We start from the raw sequence: 20,352 nt of genomic DNA on the forward strand, positions 1-20,352 counted from the left end.
GATAAGGATCCAAACACATCCTGCCTTTCATATGCATCACATACTGCGTGTCTCAGGTTGAAGGCAGACTGTTTTATATATCGACTCAACCATTTTTTGAGGTGGGGGAGGCGGAATCTCGTTTTGATTGTGCAACCCTCCTGTACGACTAAACAATTCGAGTTTAAAAAGCCTGGTTTCCTTATGGTCCTAACGAATGCCATTTGCAAGCAACATGTCAAGATGCAGACAGTCGTAGAAGAGACCCTGCATGACATCATTCCACAGCCAAACAGATACTCCAGTTACATGTATTTTGTTTATGGTCAAATAATTTGTTGACAATAAGCCAGTTCTGTATTCCAAAAGAGCATGCCCAGAACGAGGCTATTCAGGAATAGCCTTGTGATAAAGTGATCTATCAGCGCAGTCACACACATGACTCACCGACTCATGTGTGCACCTTGTTCCCAAAAGACCTTGGCTTTATTATGTAATACTGAACAGGCTCCTTGGGGCTGCATATATACATGTATGTTAGTAATAAGGAGAAAATGGGCAAAATGAGGGGTATTCACTACTCGGCAAGAGGTACACCTATCATGTCATTGTGCATTTTTCCTTTGGTAACGGAGTGCAGACAGCAAAGTTGAATCTGATCCATATGGCCCAATTTGTCTGTGTCGGTGTTTGCGTTAGTCACAAAGTTTTTCTAGTATATGTATATCATTGCATATCGTGGAGTACAGATTAGCGATGCTCTCTGTGTCTCCTTACATCAATATAGAAACCAGGCTTTAGTCTGCCTTCATGTATTGCATGTATCATTGCAACATTTTCTACCCTTTACAACTTTATAGTTCGCAACGTACAGCGCACACCCACCATATCAATCATGTCAAGACACACACAGGATAGTTGTACAATGAAAATATGATTCCACCTCCCCTGCCCCTGAAAAGCATGTAGCCTATATGCAGCAGTTGGCCATCAACCTGACACACACTTCGTGGTGTGTTTAGGTAGCTGTCATTAGGAGAATGAGAGGGTGGTGATTAAAAAGCTCAAATTTTGTCAACAAATAGTCGGCACATGTAGCATGGTCTTTAAACAACAGGTCATCACATTTAAAGAGATGTCTCCGTGTGGACCGCTGTTATGGTGAAAATTTGAGAAAGTGGAAGTTTTGATTGAAGTAAATGCACCTTGATCAGCATTGACTTGATCAAACTGGGCTGCATTCAGAATCCCAAAGCATTACAAATTCATACAAAGTCATAGGGCTGTAAGTTACACAGATTTGTGACTTGCAGGTCTGAGATTTCATGTGGCTTAGCTACATGTACATGTATGGGCCATGTAACGTTAGGCTTACATGTACATGTACCTGCTTAGGCATGTGGTATATGGTGTAGCATTTCACTTACGTACATGTACATGAGGACCTAAAGGCATGAAGTTATATCTGAAAAGAGCAATCATTTTTGTGTTGCAAGGAAAAAATTTAAGTGGCTACTTAGACATACTGTATTATAGAACACATGTAGGATGGGTTTCTCTATTATTGTGGTCACATTTCCCAATTGGAAGACATGGCTTACCATTAAACCTTCCCAAATCATCTAAATATATTCAATAGCACTCATAAATGTCAAACAATACTAGGGCCATAAATGCACTGTTTTGATGCAAGATTCTGTACATCTTTATCATGAACATTACCTCCTCTGCCCTTTTAAATTTCCATGCTGGGCAAGTCATCCATCCCACATTTTCCCTTCCCCCATCATCCCCCTCCCTAATTTCTGGCTCAGATTTACGCCACTGGTCCTTATTTTGACTCTAAAAATCAGGCAGTTTCACAGTTAAAATGTATCTTGAGACTCCTTTAGCCATTGTAGTGGTGACATATGGGAACCCAGATATGGATATCCATGTGCAGGGTGGTATAAGACGTAATTGTTAAAAGCCTGCAGGTGTTGAGAGACATGGTGGGAAATGTATTAAAGTACAAAAAAAAAAAAGATTTTTAAATGTAAAATTATTAGAACATTCAAATTCTCAGTCCATTCGTCTGAAACAGTGTGCGTAGGCTTGCTTGCGTTTTGATTTTTATCTTTGCATACTCTTCCTGTATGCTGAAAAAAGGAAAAAGTTTATTTTTGAAACTGGATTTTGAGTACTTGTAAGTGAAATGGGAAAACTTACTATTTAAGGAGTTGGTTAACGTGGTTAACATTTCCAAGCTGCAGCTTTGTACTGTGGTTTGAAGAGTTCACACTGTGTACAGATACATGTATAGTATGTACCGCCCAGCAATGGGTTCGGACGTAGCGTTGACAGGCTGCTACAACTCTCACTAGCACCCTGGGTTAGTTCGTACCGCTCTCGCATCGGTCCAAGCTAAGCTAGCTGGGTATTCATGTGGTTACATTTCTTTAGCCTAAGAATGGTCACTATCGCACTTCTCTCGGAAAGGGTCCAACCGCCGCACTACGTTACGTTCTGCTTTCGCAACTAGGGTTTGGTCCGCCACACCTGACCAACGAGCTAGGGAAAATCTGCTCTATTTATAGGATTCTAGAGGCTCAGGAATTAATAAAAAATAAGCGTCGTTGAACAGCTCAACCAATGAAAATCTTCCATCTCAAAGGGTCACATGATTTCCTTCTAGAGTTGTGTGCAAGAATCTAAGTGTCGTGTGTAAAAAGTTGAAATACAGAATAAAAAGTCACGTGTACAAAGTGTAGAGCTGGGCGCGTGAAAGTGCATACTTGGTCATCTTTAGTCAATGACTGAAAGTTACAAAATCTGAGGTTTCTGAACATTAGCATTCCAGGGAATCTTACCACGCCCATCCATGCGGCCACATGGAGGGGAATTTCGACATGCCAAAACTGAGCAAAGAAAACACAAGGACAGATGAGTGAAAGAACACATGATCACGCCAGAGTACAGCATGAATAACTTAATACAAACTTAGTGTCTCTGCTACATGTCCATAATGCATAGCTGAGCTAAATAAGAGACCCTGGGAATGCAAGGTACGAGAACGAGTAAAATTAGGGGGCAATAGAATTCCAACAAGCTTTGCAGGTGTGCAACAGTGTCGTATATATGTACATGTATGTATCGTACATGTATGCAGTATTGTATTGTACATGTAACATGTATGTATTGTACATGTATGCATGTATGTATCCTACATGTATACATGTATGTATTGTACATGTATGCAGTATTGTATTGTACATGTATGCATGTATGTATCGTACATGTATACATGTATGTATCGTACATGTATACATGTATGTATCGTACATGTATGCATGTATGTATTGTACATGTATGCATGTATGTATCGTACATGTATACATGTACATGTATGTATCGTACATGTATACATGGATGTATTGTACATGTATGCATGTATGTATCGTACATGTATACATGTATGTATTGTACATGTATACATGTATCGTACATGTATACATGTACATGTAGGTGCATACAGTACATGTACTGGTATATTAACTAACTATGAAGTCAGCCATTTATGCTTAAACTTTTCTGTAAGTTTGAATATTTGCTTTTGTTCTGCAGGTTAGGCATACATGTACTTCGTGAAAACAGGTGTCTTATTTACAACCCAGTGATTAAGGAAAGAAATCATCATTGGACACGCTACACTTTCCAAGCAGGCTTTTACTGGCCACGAACACGTAGGCCCAGCCTTCAGCGATGCCAATAGCATGAACGGGTCCCCAGCTGTGCGTAGGAATCGGACTGCATATGATTACCTGCTGAAGTTTCTCCTTGTGGGCGACAGTGATGTAGGCAAGGGAGAGATCTTGGGCCGACTGGATGACAGTGCCAATGACATAACATTTGGAACTTACACTAGTGTGAATGGTAAGTGATAACCTGTAGAGTATGGCAAAGAATTGGAATTGTAAATGTAAATGTGTATGGTACATTTTACATCTGTATTTGGGAACATGATCTATTTTCTGTATGTATTTATACAATATTGAGACCTTAACGCAAGCTACATGTACATGTACTTGTACATGTGGGTTGCATGAGGACAGTAGTGTGTTTTCTTTGCCATGATCATTGTGTGTGACCATGTCTCCTTAACAGAAATGTGAATGTTTTGAACAAGGCCAGGATTGTCATGTTAATGTTTGGTATTGCACAAAATCACACCAGCAGAATCCACAAATTCACAACCACTCAGTTTAGATACAGTAGATGAAACAGCAAGCTGACGAAGCAGTGAGCACTACAGGTGGTTGAAACACTTAAGTATATGTACATAATGAAACTAAGTCCAAAATGGTGACGTCATGATGCATGATACATGTACCTTAATGTTGCATGATCAGAAATCTATATAACGTCCTCCAACAGGTTAAAATAGGATAAGATGTTCACACAAAGATACACGATCAGGTATGTCAATAAAAATGTCAATCGGAAAGCAAGATACACTAAATGTCATACAAAGAACGATAAAAAGAACATGTGTAAATCATCAGAACATGGCATGTAGTGCACAACTTCACATTTGAAATCTGAGAAACATTCAACGAAAAAGTAAGAATTCGGAAATGTACATATGTTCACAAATGGTTGATAAAACATGACAAAGAATTGCTTGGAGATAAGTGCGAAAAAAATCAAGGATTTAAAAATAAAATAGCGAGCAAATAAAATTTCATCAGCAGCTAAACAAGAGTGTCCTCTTGGTACATGTACATGTACCTCTACGTGTACGTGTACATGTACATGTGTGTACCGGTACATACCAGGAATTTACTGCAGTGCACACATGTACATGTACTGTACTTGCACGTTTATCAAGAATTCATGTACCAGTATATTTACATTATTTGATGTACGTGTTCAGCAATATTTTATTTTAATACTATTTTCTACAATGTCTATTTGTTATCGTTTCATACCGGTACATGTGCACATATGCACAAATCTTACATTGTGCTGCGTACATGTACCTGTGTTTTTCATACCAATATGCAATGCAATTAAGAATTTCAATATGACAGTACATTATATATAACAGGTTTGCCCTTACCCAACGTATATTAATAAGCACTGTATGCTCAGTGCTTGTCCGAGAGCTTGCGAAAAAACCTCACAAGCTTACTCGGGTGGGACTCGAACCCACGACCTCCTGCTTACTAGTGCAGATGTCTTAACCACTCGACCACCGAGCTTGCCGGGTAAGGGCAAACCTGTTATATATAATTAACATCTCCCCAACGCAAAAATACATCTTGAAAAATGACAGTACATGTTCCCAAAATTATATCAGATTAATTGTTTTGAAAATTATATATAGGTTAAGTAGACATGGACAGTATTTCATTTTCTTATGGTGATAGTGTATTTGTGATAAAAATACTGTGACTGATATTCACACATACAGCAGTATTCTTTGATGTGGGGTTTACATTTTGTACATCATCAAAAAGCAGTGGCGATAAGAACGTTCAATGTGAATGCTGATAAATGTGGATCAGCATGGAAGTTGTCACCTTTCATTTATCAATCCAGCTATTTTCACATAGATTTTATTCATGATAGAATAATAACAAAAGAGGGTTAAATTTGCTAATTTAGGCAAGAATGATGCAGTATTCCAACAAGGAAAATCAAAATTGAAAATGACAAAACAAGTTCTCAGGTTCCCAGTACATGTATATGGTGGCCTATCACTGCCATTCGATTTTCTTTCAAACTTTTGTCCTTTCCCCTCAAATCACATACATGTACCAAATCCAAATTCACTAACCTCAGACTAAGAAAACTGAAAGTGATCTTTGTTAGAGGCTACATGTGTGCCAGTGCTGTAGTTGGGTCTAGCACAGGTCCCAGCAAGCAAAGCCAGCACAATGTATTTAAAAGTGAGGCACTTAAACTTGTAGCACCAGCTTAAATACAGGATTGCATGCGTGAAAACTTATCCTGACAAATGTAAGTACAAATAATCACACACCCAGATTGATATAAACATAATTGTGATAAGCATGTGTTTTAAAATTACATGTAACAATGTGTTGTTAGCTTCAAATAAAATATATATGTATTGTTGCTTTGTTTGAAAGGTTACATGTATTTCATTATTGAGCCCGACACTGTTTTTGGTTCCATTCATCACAAGCAAATTGATTGTAAGCACACACAAGCCTGTGGAAGTACATTTGTATCACTCCAACATTTGTACACTTTCTTATGTTGACATACAGTACATGTACATGTACAGTAGTCGCTGGCCAGGTGAAAGTTACAAAATGTGATGTAATACATTCTACATGAAAGCGAGCACTTGCATGAAGCCTGTGGCTTAATTTAATATTCATAGCCATTAAATTTGAGACTCCACTTACCTGTTACTGATTAGTTCTCCCCTTTACATGAATTATACGAGGGGTTGAAAGTTCTATAAAACTGAAGAGATCACTGCAAACTACTCACAGACTGAGAACTACATGTATATAGTAAATCAATACCAAAGTAGTGTGATTTTCAGAATTTAGCAAATTCTTTTTCAGAGAAAAAAGAGAACTGAAAAAAGAACTTGCTAAGTTTGGAATGTCTGGACACACTACTTTTTCATTGTTATAAATGTTCTCATATATGTGTATATATTACTGGGACTAGCTGCAAATCCTTAGTTCTCACATTAAAATCTTCAGTACACCAAACAAGAAACACAGTAGTACATGTACATGTACCTGTGGGTGATATTGATTGGACTGAAGTACATGTACATGTACATGTATCCTTGTTCCTTGATCCACCTGAGCTAGAATTTGAAGTACCAGTACTTCTCTAATCTTTCATATACATGTAGCTCTTTTCGTCATCTCTCAATTTTAGACAAAGTGCATTAGCAAGGGCATCTAGAGTTAAAAATCAAACTCTGTCAAACTCTGTTAAGAAAAAAGATTGAAAAGTTCTATGTACTGTAGGAATGCCTTGTGGTGGGACTGTTGTGAAAAAAGTTTAGCGTTTCTTTTAACTGCAGAAATGTTATCGCAATGGAAGGCTTCTGTGGAAGCCATTCCAATCTTTGCATGACCTACATGTATGGACATGGTTTGAAGAAAATGCTCAAATTTTCTGTCTGCCAGAAATGATTTTGTAACAGTTTATTCCTTTTTAAGACCTAAAAACTTTTTAAAGCAAAAATAATGGCGTTCATATATAAACTCTTTTCAGTGTTTCAAATGTGAATGTCCCTAATGTTTTAGTGCCGAGTGACCTCCACACAAGGAAACCTTTCTGAAAGAAATTACAATAGGCCTACCTGGTTTGATGTCGAAGGGCCGTGTAAGACAGAATCTCAAGCATCCTGAAGGTCTCGGTGGTTGCATCTAAGGAAAGCATGCGTAGTGGCCATGATACTAGCCTCGGTACCCTTATCCATGTGAAGATAAGTATGTCCACCATATGTACATATTATGCCTAATAATCCCCATACACCAGAACATGTTGTCATTTTATAAATCTGAAGGTGCATATTTGTATTTTACATGATCAAAGTCACTCTTTTAGAAGTTTTGAAAAATGACAGCCGAAGTTGCATTTTGGTCCATTTTATGCAGGACATGCCATATATGTACAATGTTTATCTGGGGTATATACCTGGGTACCGTATTACACTGTATGTCCGAATGCATGTACATGTACAAGTACGTGTACATGTACGTAGTCAGTGTCACAGTAGTGTACACGTCTCATGTGTATGGTACGTGTACATGTACATACATGTATGGATGTACATGTATGTACCGGTACTTGTACATAATGTACTGGTACATGTACATGTAGGGTATCATGTACATTTTGTAAATGTGTACATCTGACTGATTCTTTGAGTCATGAAATAGTTCAGGTGACATTTGGAAGTCGTCTTTGTACACACATGTATCATACATGATGTACATGTGCCACACATGAGGTCTCAAAAACAGCCAGTAATTCATCATGGCTGCCTTACCAGATGCAAGACTTGTGCTTGCAATGCACTTGTTTGTCAGGCTCATGTGCTATTGACATTGAGTTTATGAGTAATCCTACCCAAGGGGGTTTCCTGTAGGGGGTTGCTCATCCTGAAATGATCTGATTGTCATTCATAATTGAGTTACTACATGTAACCTGTGTATTTTGTACTTTCAGGGAAACCCTTGAATGGCATTTTCTTTTTTACATCAACACAGACATTGTGAATATTTCTGGCTTAGTAGCAAAACAATATTTTTTGTTCTAATCATTTATGGCAAAGTACCGGTACATGTTTAACTCCAAACTCTGTTTACCTCGAAGTAACACCATCAATAGGATATTATCATCCATGATAAGTATGGTAGATACAATGTACATGTATCTACATGAAAAGCTCCATCACTGGACATTCTTACACATTCGTTTTGTTAAAACTTCAATACAAAGAAACTGCTGCCAAACAGTCACGAACAAGTGTAAATAGATTGGAAAACTTTTTCATGAGTCATTATTCCCCAGTGCACTCCATCATTCCTGCTGAGATATGGTGAGCACTCTATACACTACCATTGTGATCAAGGGCAATTCCACGGTTAATTTCGTTACATTTTTCAGCTCCTCAGCATGTTGGGAGCTGCTTTATTACCATGTACATGTAGCTTGCCTAATAATTCTGAATAAGGTACCACAGATGCATGGTACCCAGACCTGCAACACCTCAATAGGAAAACAAAATAGACCTTTTATGTAAGATGTGGCAAGAGTGTTATTTCAGTTATGTTACAAAAAATGGACATGCAAAAAAAATGCACATCTGCTTATCAAAAGTTTACTTATTTGGAAAAACAGCTAAACCAAAATTTATTTGTTCTGTTATCTGTTCTGTCACTTCCTGCAAAATAGTTATTATTTTGAAGCAAACTGTTGGCAGACTGTCATTTCCAATTTCATGATTAGTTATGTTAGGGTTAGCTACGTTACACTTTGTCCACACCCACTGAATTGCCACCATGTCACATTTTACTCAAATTTTTAACGTTAGCATTGTTTGTTTTTGCTTTCAACACAGCAATAACAATGAAAGATGAAACTTAGAAACTTTAATTAGTCTGTAAGGACAACACGGACGATACTACAGAAGAGATACCGTTATTAAGGCAGGTGTGTACATGTACATCCAGAAGAAACGTTCTGTGCATCACGAAGTAAAGATACTCTGTACAGTACATGTTCATCAGCATTTATACAACAGTTAATTAAGTGTGATCAACTTTGATGTCAGGTGACTTGTATTACATTGCAAACAATGAATTAACAATCTAATAATAACTTCTTCATTTTTTGAAATACATGTAAATCAAAAGGAAACAGCTCAAAACTCACTCATGCTTACTGTGGAGTTAGTTACATTTGTATGTATAATATTAAATGGACCATACTGGCACACAAGTTTACAGATGACTTTCCTTAAATTTCAACTGAATTGATGAAGTGTTCCCTATTATTTATAACCTATGGTGCATCCAACCTGGAAACTATTTTGTCCTTCATGCACAAGATACAGTCCTCAGGAGATGTCCATATCCAGTATTTTCCAGCACGTTCAATCACAAGAAACCTGGTACTCTCCCCTTCCTATAGCAACTACTGTACATGTACTTGTACTCATACATACTACATTAGTATGGTGCAAAATGACAAGACAAAGATTTGGTACATGTACACACAGGTTGACTACATGTATACATGTAGTAATTGTCAGATGTATCATTGATTGTACATGCACATGTGAAACAACTTCAGACAAGACCAATATTTGCATCATGACAAAAACCATTTACTGGAAATTACATGTACAGTATGTACATATACATATACAAATATACATATACAAAAAAGCAAGACTTAGGAGGCTGATTCAAGGCTGATGGGAAGGGGGCGGAAAGGAAATGGATGGGATGATTTGGAGGGGGGTGGGTTAGAAAATGGATAGGATGATGGGGAGGGGGATGGCTTAGAAAATGGATAGGATGATGGGGAGGGGGTGGATTAGAAAATGGATAGGATGATGGGAAGGGGGATGGCTTAGAAAATGGATAGGATGACGGGGAGGGGGTGGATTAGAAAATGGATAGGATGATGGGAAGGGGAGGTGGATTAGAAAATGGATAGGATGATGGGGAGGGGGGGTAGATTAGAAAATGGATAGGATGATGGGAAGGGGAGGTGGATTAGAAAATGGATAGGATGATGGGGAGGGGGGTGGATTAGAAAATGGATAGGATGATGGGGAGGGGGGTGGATTAGAAAATGGATAGGATGATGGGGAGGGAGATGGCTTAGAAAATGGATAGGATGATGGGGAGGGGGGTGGATTAGAAAATGGATAGGATGATGGGGAGGGGAGGTGGATTAGAAAATGGATAGGATGATGGGGAGGGGGGTGGATTAGAAAATGGATAGGATGACGGGGAGGGGCGTGGATTAGAAAATGGATAGGATGATGGGGTTGGATACAAAGTGCAGAACTGTACATGTACATTACATGTACTTTAGAGGAATTTTGATTATGCACCACCCATCAAACTCACAAATACACTGCTTATATAATCATCCAGGTCTAGTCTGACTGTACTGATGTCTCCTGTAAAGAACTGTGAAGCCTTTGTACCTGTACATGTATCTCCCATGTTGGTGGTCTTTGTTGATTTACTTTTAAACAACAGGCGCCTTTCAACACACAGTCTGCACACAGCACTAACTAGTTTTTTCCTCCTAGAGTACCATGAATTTTATTGCTAAGGTTGATAAAATAGCTTGTACTTGTACACTGTACATCTGTATTGCAGTCATATGTCAACCAATCTTGTAAAAAATCTTGATGAAGCTTGGTTAGTATTTTCTGAAACATGTAATTTAGTACCATATCTGTATAACTTGGATGTCTCTTTCCTGTTATTACAGGAAAGAAATTTAAATTTATAACAAGCAGCGAGCCGTGACGGCTTTGCCATTCTAGTTAATAAAGTGCATACATGTAAGTCAATATTCATTCTCTCTGATTTCGAATGTTCCGCAAGGGGGCACATGGATTCAAACTGTCTGCACCTAGAACGGAGTCAAATTTTGTCCACGCAGAGAATGAGAGGTTAGCGCTTTCCTGGTAGTTATTTGGCCCAGAGAAGTTAAAAGGACACAAGAACACAGATTTTGGGTATGCTTCAGCCCTTCTTCGCCGAGCATTTATCCCAGCCACAACTTGAAACAACTAATGCAAATGTTATGGATTTACAGAAATTGCTGTGGAGCCCCAGAATCACCTGGAATGATGCACAAGTAAAGGCAACAATATACATGTAGCTCATTAGCAAAGTACACAGTGCTAACAACAAAGCAACACTATCATGGAGAACTTCTCTGTTGTGTCACGGGCAAGAGATGCCAGATTTTGATGCAAAGAAACAGGCAAGAAACGCCAGATTTTTGCAATGCATGCGTAATAGGCAAGAGATGCCGAACCTTTAAATGGTGGCCAGTAACCGAGAGACACTGTGTGCGGCAAGTCGCCAATAAGTTTGCCCCCAACCCAACCCCCCAAGGTACGGGGGCATGCGGGGGGAGAGGCCACCGTGCGACTGGGGCTTTTAGGCCCAAGCAGGACATGACTTGTGCCAAACAAGTTCCAACATTAAGGACTTTGCCCAACCCGTCCCCCCCCTTTGTTCTTGAGCCAGTCACACCCCCACCCCCGTCATGGAATGAGGAATTCCACAATCCACGCTGTCTACAATCATGAAAAACAAGGAGACCGTGATGAAGCAGTTTGAGAGCCAACCTGTCTCTCCAGTAAGAAAGCGCTTGAGAATGGCAGCATATGCTAAGGTGGAGGAAGCTCTTCTGACGTGGTTCAAGGTTGCGCATGCTGAGAACATCCCGGTTTCAGGGCCAATTTTGCAAGCAAAGGCCCAATCTCTCGCTACACAGTTGCGCCACATCAACTTCGCCTGCAGTGATGGATGGCTGTCTCTGTTCAAGACACGACACAACATCATCTTTCGCATAATTGCTGGAGAAGGAGCTGCCATCACCTCTGGCATGACAAAAGATTGGTTAGAAACCGGCCTTCCTGAAGTTCTTGCGGTATATGCTCCGAGAGACATCTTCAGTGCTGATGAGACCGGCATTTTCTATCGTCTTCTGCCTGACTGGTCGCTCACCTTCAAGGGGGAGACATGCAACGGGCGTAAAAAAAAAGCAAGTGGCGGGTGCGGCATACACGAAGATCTCCACTATTGCATTGCCGCAGCCACCGCAAAGAGCCATCAGTTGGCCTGCCGACGCTCTGGCTACAATGGGTCCATGATAACAATTAAGCCAATTCCTGCAAGTCGGATTTTGCAATCAGGGTGTGGTTTACGTGTCTAGATTGATCATCATTGTAGCACATTTGCTAATGTTCCAGTGTGAAAAGACGAATTGTCAGAAATGATTCGTAACTAGACCCACGCTCTGTTTACACCTTTTGGAAGTATTTTGGCAGCGGTTTCTTTTGGATCTGCTGCACAAAAACTTCGAGGTAAACAAATCCTGCAACGTGAGCAGTTCGAGTTACGTATATGTTTCGTACATAAAAGCCTATTCTTTCTGCAGGAATTAATTCTTCGAGTTGAGCAGAGTTTTGAGTTAACCAACATTGAGTTATCGAAATTTTACTGTATACGTGCATTTAGAGCTTCCAAAGAAATTCCAGGACCTCCCTCCCGGGGGGGGGGCAGCCAGTGGAGCCAGGAGTCAAAATCAGAGCATCTGTGAACGAGAGAGCGCATCTGCCATGTTATTGTGGGCTCCTGGGATATGCTGGGCCTTGAACTGAACATTCACACGTAAACATTGCACTGTTTTGTAAAACAAAGAATCTAACTTAATCTCATTACTCGAGGGCACTTAAAGGACCACTTGTTGATGATGGGGACTACAGCAGCATTATCCGAACGAACGTGAGAATACCAGGGAGCTGCTTCAGTTTCAAAGGGTTTGAAAAAAATCATAGGATAAACTTGTTAGATAATGGCCAAAAATGGAAATACAGCAATGGAAAGCTTATTATCAATGTCATTTCGATACATGTCACATGATTTATCATATAATGATACCAGCATCAGATAAGGTCAATTTCAATCACGAACCCTCCCTTTCTAGCTATCTGCGAAGTTCATTAAAAAATGCACTTTGAATGTCATGTGACTTGTCACCCGAGGATGTCAGTATCTAATCAGGTCAATTTTAGTCTAAAACCCTTGCTCTTTGAGTTAAACACAATGTTTCAACCCAATCGGACGTGTACTTCACGAGATATATGACTTTCAAGAGTGATTTTTTAATGTCACTTAATTTGTTTCAAGAGGACGTCATAATCACATGAGGTCAATTTGGGTCTAAAACCCTTCCCATTCGAGCTACATACAAAGTTTCAATTCAATCCAACATGTACTTCAAGAGATATAGCACTATAAAGCGTGCCCCTTTAATGTCACGTGACTTGTCACCTGATGATGTCATAATCACATGAGGTCAATCTGGGTCTAAAACCCTTCCCATTCAAGCTATACACGAAGTTTCAATCAAATCGGAAATGTACTTCTTGAGATGTAGCACTTTAAAAAGTGCCCCTTTAAAGTCACGTGACTTACCAGCTTATGACATCATAATGAGAACTTGTACGGGAACCTTTCCTAGCTTGTGGCCTTATTGTGTGTCCCTAACAGGAACTCAGTCAATTGATAACAGTGCAAAAAACAGTCTGTGTACCGGTATATGGGCAAAATAAAATTTTTAATTTAAAAATAAATCACGTGATGACGTCATTACGCCAATTATGGTGTTGGACTCTCCTTAATTAATTGTCAGAAGGTTTGTTACACTGTATGTACATGTATGAAGGCAATCAGATTTTCTAAAAAATGTCGCATTTTCAGCTGGCATCGCCTTTTTCGACGGGCGTTGCATTTTTCATTGGGCGTTGCATTTTTCAACCACGATCGCAGTTTTCGACCGGCGCGTCACATTTTTAAGCCGGCGTCGCATTTTTCGACCAGGCGTCGCATTTTCGACCGGCGTCGCATGTTTCAATGGGCGTCGCATTTTGCGTTGGGCGTCGCATTTTTCGACCACCGTCGCATTTTTCGACCAGGCGTCGCATTTTTCGATGAAAAATTTTAACTTTGACCTCCACACAGCCCATTTTAAGCCACTTATTGGACGGAGAGAACCCCCGCCTTTGTGTTGGTCATTGTTTAATCGGAATCTCAGAAATTCTTTACAGACTTCTAGGGGGGATGTGTTAGGTAACAATAGTCTGGAGTGTGTACACGGATTAGACAGGTAAGGGGGTACCCCTCCGTCCCATACCAATCCACATGCAGTCCTCAAGACCTTGGGAAGTCATTTCGTTGAGTGATAAACACAAGCCCCCCTCAAATAAAGAGAGATGAATGATCTCAAGCTTATGACCAGAGGGCCTCCACCGGGGGAATGCCTGGACCATTGCCTGAACAACTTCCAATGTGTGAAATATCTTTCTACTACTGTAATGAAAAAAATAAGATCAGTCTTGGCTTCCTCTGGACAGATTTTAATGATTCAAAAAGTGTTTTCGGAAAACTTTTCGGGATTTTGTATTGCTGACAACTTCTTTCAACCAACAAAAAGTAAAATTTCTCTAAGTTATGATGCGTGATATTTCTTCGCCAAGAGTAGTTACATTTTAAATTATAGACCGTACTGCGATAAACGCTCCCTCGGGAAGCATGTCTGCAAGATGGCAAATACCATACCAACCAGAGTGAACAATAGGCCTACTATACTGGGTTTGATTTTTGTAGCAACTAGTCATCATCAGTACGGGAACATTTTTCACTTAAAAAGCTTGCAGAAGTGAGAAACCAAATTGAGCGAGGTGAACTTCCATGAGTAATCGGGTTCATTAAAGGGCTGTTAATTTATTTACATACAGTTAATCGAGACGCATATATGCTAATTTATCCGTTTCCATAATCAGTAAAAATATGTACGCACACTTTTAGCATCCACGTCAACAACGTCAGGTCTGGCTGGACCAAGGTTGACCATTGATGATTAATGGCTTATTCACAATTGAAAGGCGACGCAAGTTGAAAAATGCACCGCCCGTCAAAAAATGCGACACCCGTTGAAAAATGCGACGCCGGTTGAAAAATGCGACGCTGGTTGAAAAATGCGACGCCGGTTGAAAAATGCAACGCTGGTTGAAAAATGGGACGCCCGTTGAAAAATGCGATGCTGGTTAAAAAATGCGACGCCCGTCGAAAAATGCGAGCCCAAGGCCACACGCACCAGTGAAGAAAATAAATGTTTACTTCAGACAGGCTGTCTCATGTTTTTTGTTCATCACTGGAGAACTCTCAAGACTGTTCAGACTGTTCAGTGCCACAGAATAGATTTCAGCCTCCATTTCAGTTACTGGAAAGAATAACCATTGGCTGGTTTAGTTTCTTGAAGTCAAGAGGAGATTGTTCACACAGAAGTTTAGAAGTTGTCCTAGAAAGGTGCTGTTACACTGGAAGCACCAGATGATGGTCAATTTATTTCTTCCCTATTTTGTATCCCCAAGAAGTCAGAGGTACTCCAGCCTATAATAATCATGCATCCTCTGAATGCGTCCGTTGCTTATCACCACTTTAAAATGGAGGGAATAAAAATGGGAAAGGATCTGTTACACCAAGGGGATTTTCTCGGGTCAATAGACCTCAAGGATGCATACTTCATGATACCAAGTCACAAGGATCATAGCAAGTATCTATGTTTTATTTGGAAAAATCAAATATTCCAGTTTGCTTGCCTGCCATTTGGCCTTTCCAGTGCTCCCGAACATGCACAAAAATCCTGAAGCCAGTTGTTGCACACCTCCGTCAGATGGGAATTTGTTGTGTTTTTACCTAGATGACATGCTGATTCTTGGCAAATTGTCCAACAAATGTAGGAGCAATTTGAACGTAGGAGCCAATCTTCAGCAGTTAGGATTCGTGATACATGTAAGTCACGACAAGTCACAGTTTGATCCATCGCAAAAGGTCACATATATTGGCTTCCTCATCAATTCCATTTTTCTTAAAGGGTGGATCAGACCGTATTATGGCAATAATACAAAGTAAGTCTCTCCTCCTTAGGTCTCATATGATTCCAATTATATGGCCGGTGAGTACCTTTACATAATTAGAAATTTTGTGTTAATTAAAAATGTAGAAGTAAAACTGGGAGAAAATTAGGTCTATACAAATTTCAATGTTTGGGTTTTGTTTAAGTGTCCAGAACAATCTGATAAAAGTGTTTGTCAGATTTCAGTGGTTTAACATGTAAACTTGATGTCCACTTTTTTCATTGTTACACCTCCAGGAGTTGAGCACAAGATCACTACGATACTGTTGGATGGGAAGAGAGTGCGATTAGAGTTGTGGTATGTACTGTACAAGGCTAAGTCTAGTACCTGTATGTTTAATTTACATGTAAAATGTACACTGTGACTTGGTCATAGCTATTTTCAAGGACTCTCTGCATGCGTGATAAAAAAGCTACCTTTGAAAGGCAAAGCACATGTTCACACATATTGCTTCTCTCACAGATAATACCTCACCTCTGTTAGCTACCAATACATTTCGAATGCACATACGCAAGCACTTCTGCTGAAAAGAATAAAGACCATGATGTCACCCCATATAAACTTTGTGCCCCACGACTGTACATGTACATACCAGAATTTCAAAGGTACATGTACATGTAACTTGCCCCTTTGTTGGCAGCACACACGCTGAGTTTGCACGTGCATTTAAGGTTTGCGTTTGTGTTATACACGCTTGGTGTTTCTGAACATACCGCCAACACTTCTGCTTTACCATTATGTCAGATCATAAAATGAGGAAAAGAACATTTACAAAGTCTAAATGCAGATCAGCTGGGGGACCTTAATCACACTTTGATATAAATGCACTCCTGCTTTTACCGATGTCACCTAAATTTCTGAGAAAATTTGTGTGGAATTTGCTGAAGCTGGTCATCTGAAAATTGGAAAGTGTTCCCTTCATGGCAGGACAATCTTATGTCACCCAACCAAGCTTGCTGGGATTCCATGGTTACCTCTGTGGTTTCTAGTGCTGTGGCCACCATTTCAGATGGAAATTCACAACAATGTGGCGAGTTCAACAGTTCTCCTGTCCTCTACTCTAAACGTTTCCAGTGGAAATGTGAAGAGCATGTACACATGTATGTGTTATCGTACAACTGTCAGATTCCAGCCATACAGTCAGCTGGTGGGCCGGCCAAGTTTCCCCGGACAGTTCCGGGTGAGAGGCTAGATCATATGGGTTTTCATCAAGAACAATAGGGATGTGCATTTGGGTATTTTTGGAACCAGGTACCCATTTTATGTCAATACTGGTTACCCCAGGTACCCTTAAATATAAGATCACTTAACAAATGGCATTGCATGCATTCCCGCCAGACCATGTACCAGAAACAGGGCTTTAGAGAGCAGCACATTGTTTTAAACATCAGAGGGGAATCTCCCCCACAATTGTGAAAACAAAATTGTTACCTTCAATTTCCAAATTTTTTCTGTCAGTATATGAAACACAAAACAAATTTTGACGAAGAACATAAAAATAAACAAGAGGAAGACGATCTGTAAGCCACCAATGCACCAGCTACCGGCCAAAGGACACAACAATATCCTGGATGTTGAACTGCCACAAACATGTACTGGTACGCAGAATTCATGTGCACAAATGGTGAGCGCTGATTGTGTCATGTCCAGACTAGATCATTGATACGTTATGGGCTTATCAAATTATGATTGGTTACATGACACCATGGTAATCTATGACTGTTTTCTATTGGGTAAACACTCCCGTTGCACTTAAGTTGCCAGGATTAAAACTCGTTTTAGTCGCATCTGGTATCATTAAAAACAGACAGAGAACACCCACACAAACTTATCTGCTTAAGCCAAACTTTTTGTTGTCTTCACACAGCAAGATGAAATGTTTGTATTTAATCCTCACACCGACAAAGATACAGCCCAGAATTCTGGCAGGTGGCATAGAATTTGTAACCCTGATTTTGGCCAGAAGGTCATAAGTAGAGGGGACTAGGGTATTTATGTCAGGTAAACATGGGAAGAAAAGACTTTAGACAAGACTCTGAACGTGTACTAGTATGCAGTGAATATACATGTACATGTAAGCCATTTAATTTTTTACTGTATGCATTATGTGTGACAAAACAGTGCTAATAGAGAATGCTTTTTATTTCATTTCAGAAATGAAGTGGGTGTTGTTTTATCAAGCTATTTCATGTGATAGTAAAGTTAAGAGGGATAAAACCTGTGCGGGGGGATTTAATAAGCCCCCTTCCAAATACTTGTTGCCATGTACAATTCAAATCATTATCAGAAACATGTACAGTGTATCTTCTACTCCGTACATGTACATAACCTGTTCAAAAATAAATGTAATGAAATGAAAAACTAGTCAGAGCCTTTTTCCTGCCAAAAAAGATATCAATTTTTTGAGGTCTGAACGTTTGATACAGAATAAGAATCACATTAAAGGATGACTCTTCCTATTTATAGATAGCTGGATGCAGAATTGCAGATTGAATGTAAACTGAACCATGTATAGTTCCAGGGTTGGGATTAGGTCACAGCAATAAACAAGGAATTACTACATGTATGATGTACTGTTTAAAGTGTACCTGTAACAGAGATGGAGAACCGCAGTATCTAGGGTGTGAGGGGGAAACAGGAATTGTTTGGCACCGAGGCATTTGGCGAGTCTGCTAGGTGTACTACTTGTGCTTTAACTTTGAGTTATGAGCGAGAAAAACAGAAATACATGTATTGATGTTTTCTGCCTTCAAGTACATTTAACTCCTCTTTTCAACACTAATTCCCTGCTGTTGAAAATGCCCCTCTCGAAAGGGACAGTTGTAGCTGGTATGTAGAGTAATTTTCAAGCTACATGTAATTTAGACAGGGAGGGAAAGCGCTCCGAATTTGTGAACCACCATATGCAGGGATTGGTGCTGACTCCAGCTTTTTTCAGTTTCAGGAAATGTGAGTACTCCTCTTCTTGGGAGTGTTCGGGTTCTCAACTCCACTCACATTCTGCTTCCATGATGGACTCTGATGGCACATCCCCACTCAGCAGAAAATTCATTGCTGATGCTTCTGCTGACTCTGGTTCTATGTCCTCCCCCTGCTGCTCTGTGGGGGGTATCATGTCAAGTTCTGTTGACATCTCGTACTGCATCCCGCTGTACTCTCCTTAAAAATTCCAGGTTTTTATGTTGCGGGTCCAATGCTGAAGTCAGTAATGGCACGTCAACCACATCACCACAGAACCTGTTAAAAAAAAAGGCAAATAAAATTGAGTCACTGTCACTCAACTAACAAGCAATGAGCATATGCTTTTACTCTCAAAATGAAACCAGATGGTATTCTTTTTCAGGCAGATGGACAGGGGAGCAGAAGGCAGTATCTTTGTTGTTGAAAGAATGTCAATTGTGGTTCCTGGTCAAATCAGCGTTACACTTTACAGATAGTTTGGAAATACACAAGAGTTTTATGCACAGTTGGCCTTGTGTGATCAAACACTCAAATGAGCCAGAAATAAATCACTTTTTAACTTTTAACTTTTTTGGAAATACCTGGGCTTATGACTATAATTTTCAAAATAGTTTCTTCTACTTAAAATTGTTGATGATACTTATATGTACATTGAAAAATACTTCTAATTGAGGTCATCGCAGACTGCATTCTTGAACACTTGTACATGTACTTGGGGACGAGTCTGTTTCATCTTGCTTCAGCTGGCCCTTCAATCCTTGAACAATTGGATAGACGTAACTGCTACATGCGTTACTTTCATATGACAGACAGGTCGTTGCCACCTACATGCAATCAGGAAACTTGGGAAATTGGTGGTCTTGTGCAGAAGCAACTTTCTAGTTTTCATGACGGAAAGAGCTGAATTATATTGTCACCTAAGTTTTCAGTTGACGCTATGGAATCTGCAACTTTTTCTTCTGTTGCTTGAATGGAACCTTCTTTCCCATTCCATGTTATTCTTTACCAACTGAGTTGTTAGGTGGGTGACCATCTTGATATTTCTTTGTTGGGAAAGAGAGCCCTGTGGCTATAAGGTCAGCCTTCACCTCTTGAGCAATTACTCTTATTTCTTGTTTCCTCCCTTGCCCGTCTATAGTATAGGTAAAATATCTTTGCCTCACCAACAGGCCACCTGTTGTCTA

At 39.8% G+C, this 20,352-nt stretch overlaps 1 protein-coding gene across 3 annotated transcripts in view; it reads left to right on the plus strand.

Moving 5' to 3' along the window:
• LOC110989477 (ras-related protein Rab-40C-like) overlaps positions 1-20,352 on the plus strand; it is an 87,972-nt gene that overhangs the window by 1,734 nt on the left and 65,886 nt on the right. For all 3 annotated transcript variants that reach the window (XM_087139437.1, XM_087139435.1, XM_087139436.1), the window contains exons 2-3: positions 3,583-3,891; positions 16,444-16,504. In XM_087139437.1, the coding sequence (XP_086995563.1) occupies positions 3,732-3,891; positions 16,444-16,504 (221 nt within the window). In that variant the 5' untranslated portion in view covers positions 3,583-3,731. The remainder of the gene's footprint in view (positions 1-3,582; positions 3,892-16,443; positions 16,505-20,352) is intronic.

The sequence above is a fragment of the Acanthaster planci genome, linkage group LG07, assembly GCF_054643075.1.
Source record: "Acanthaster planci isolate LZ-2023a linkage group LG07, COTS_SCS, whole genome shotgun sequence".
NCBI classification, from domain to species: domain Eukaryota; kingdom Metazoa; phylum Echinodermata; class Asteroidea; order Valvatida; family Acanthasteridae; genus Acanthaster; species Acanthaster planci.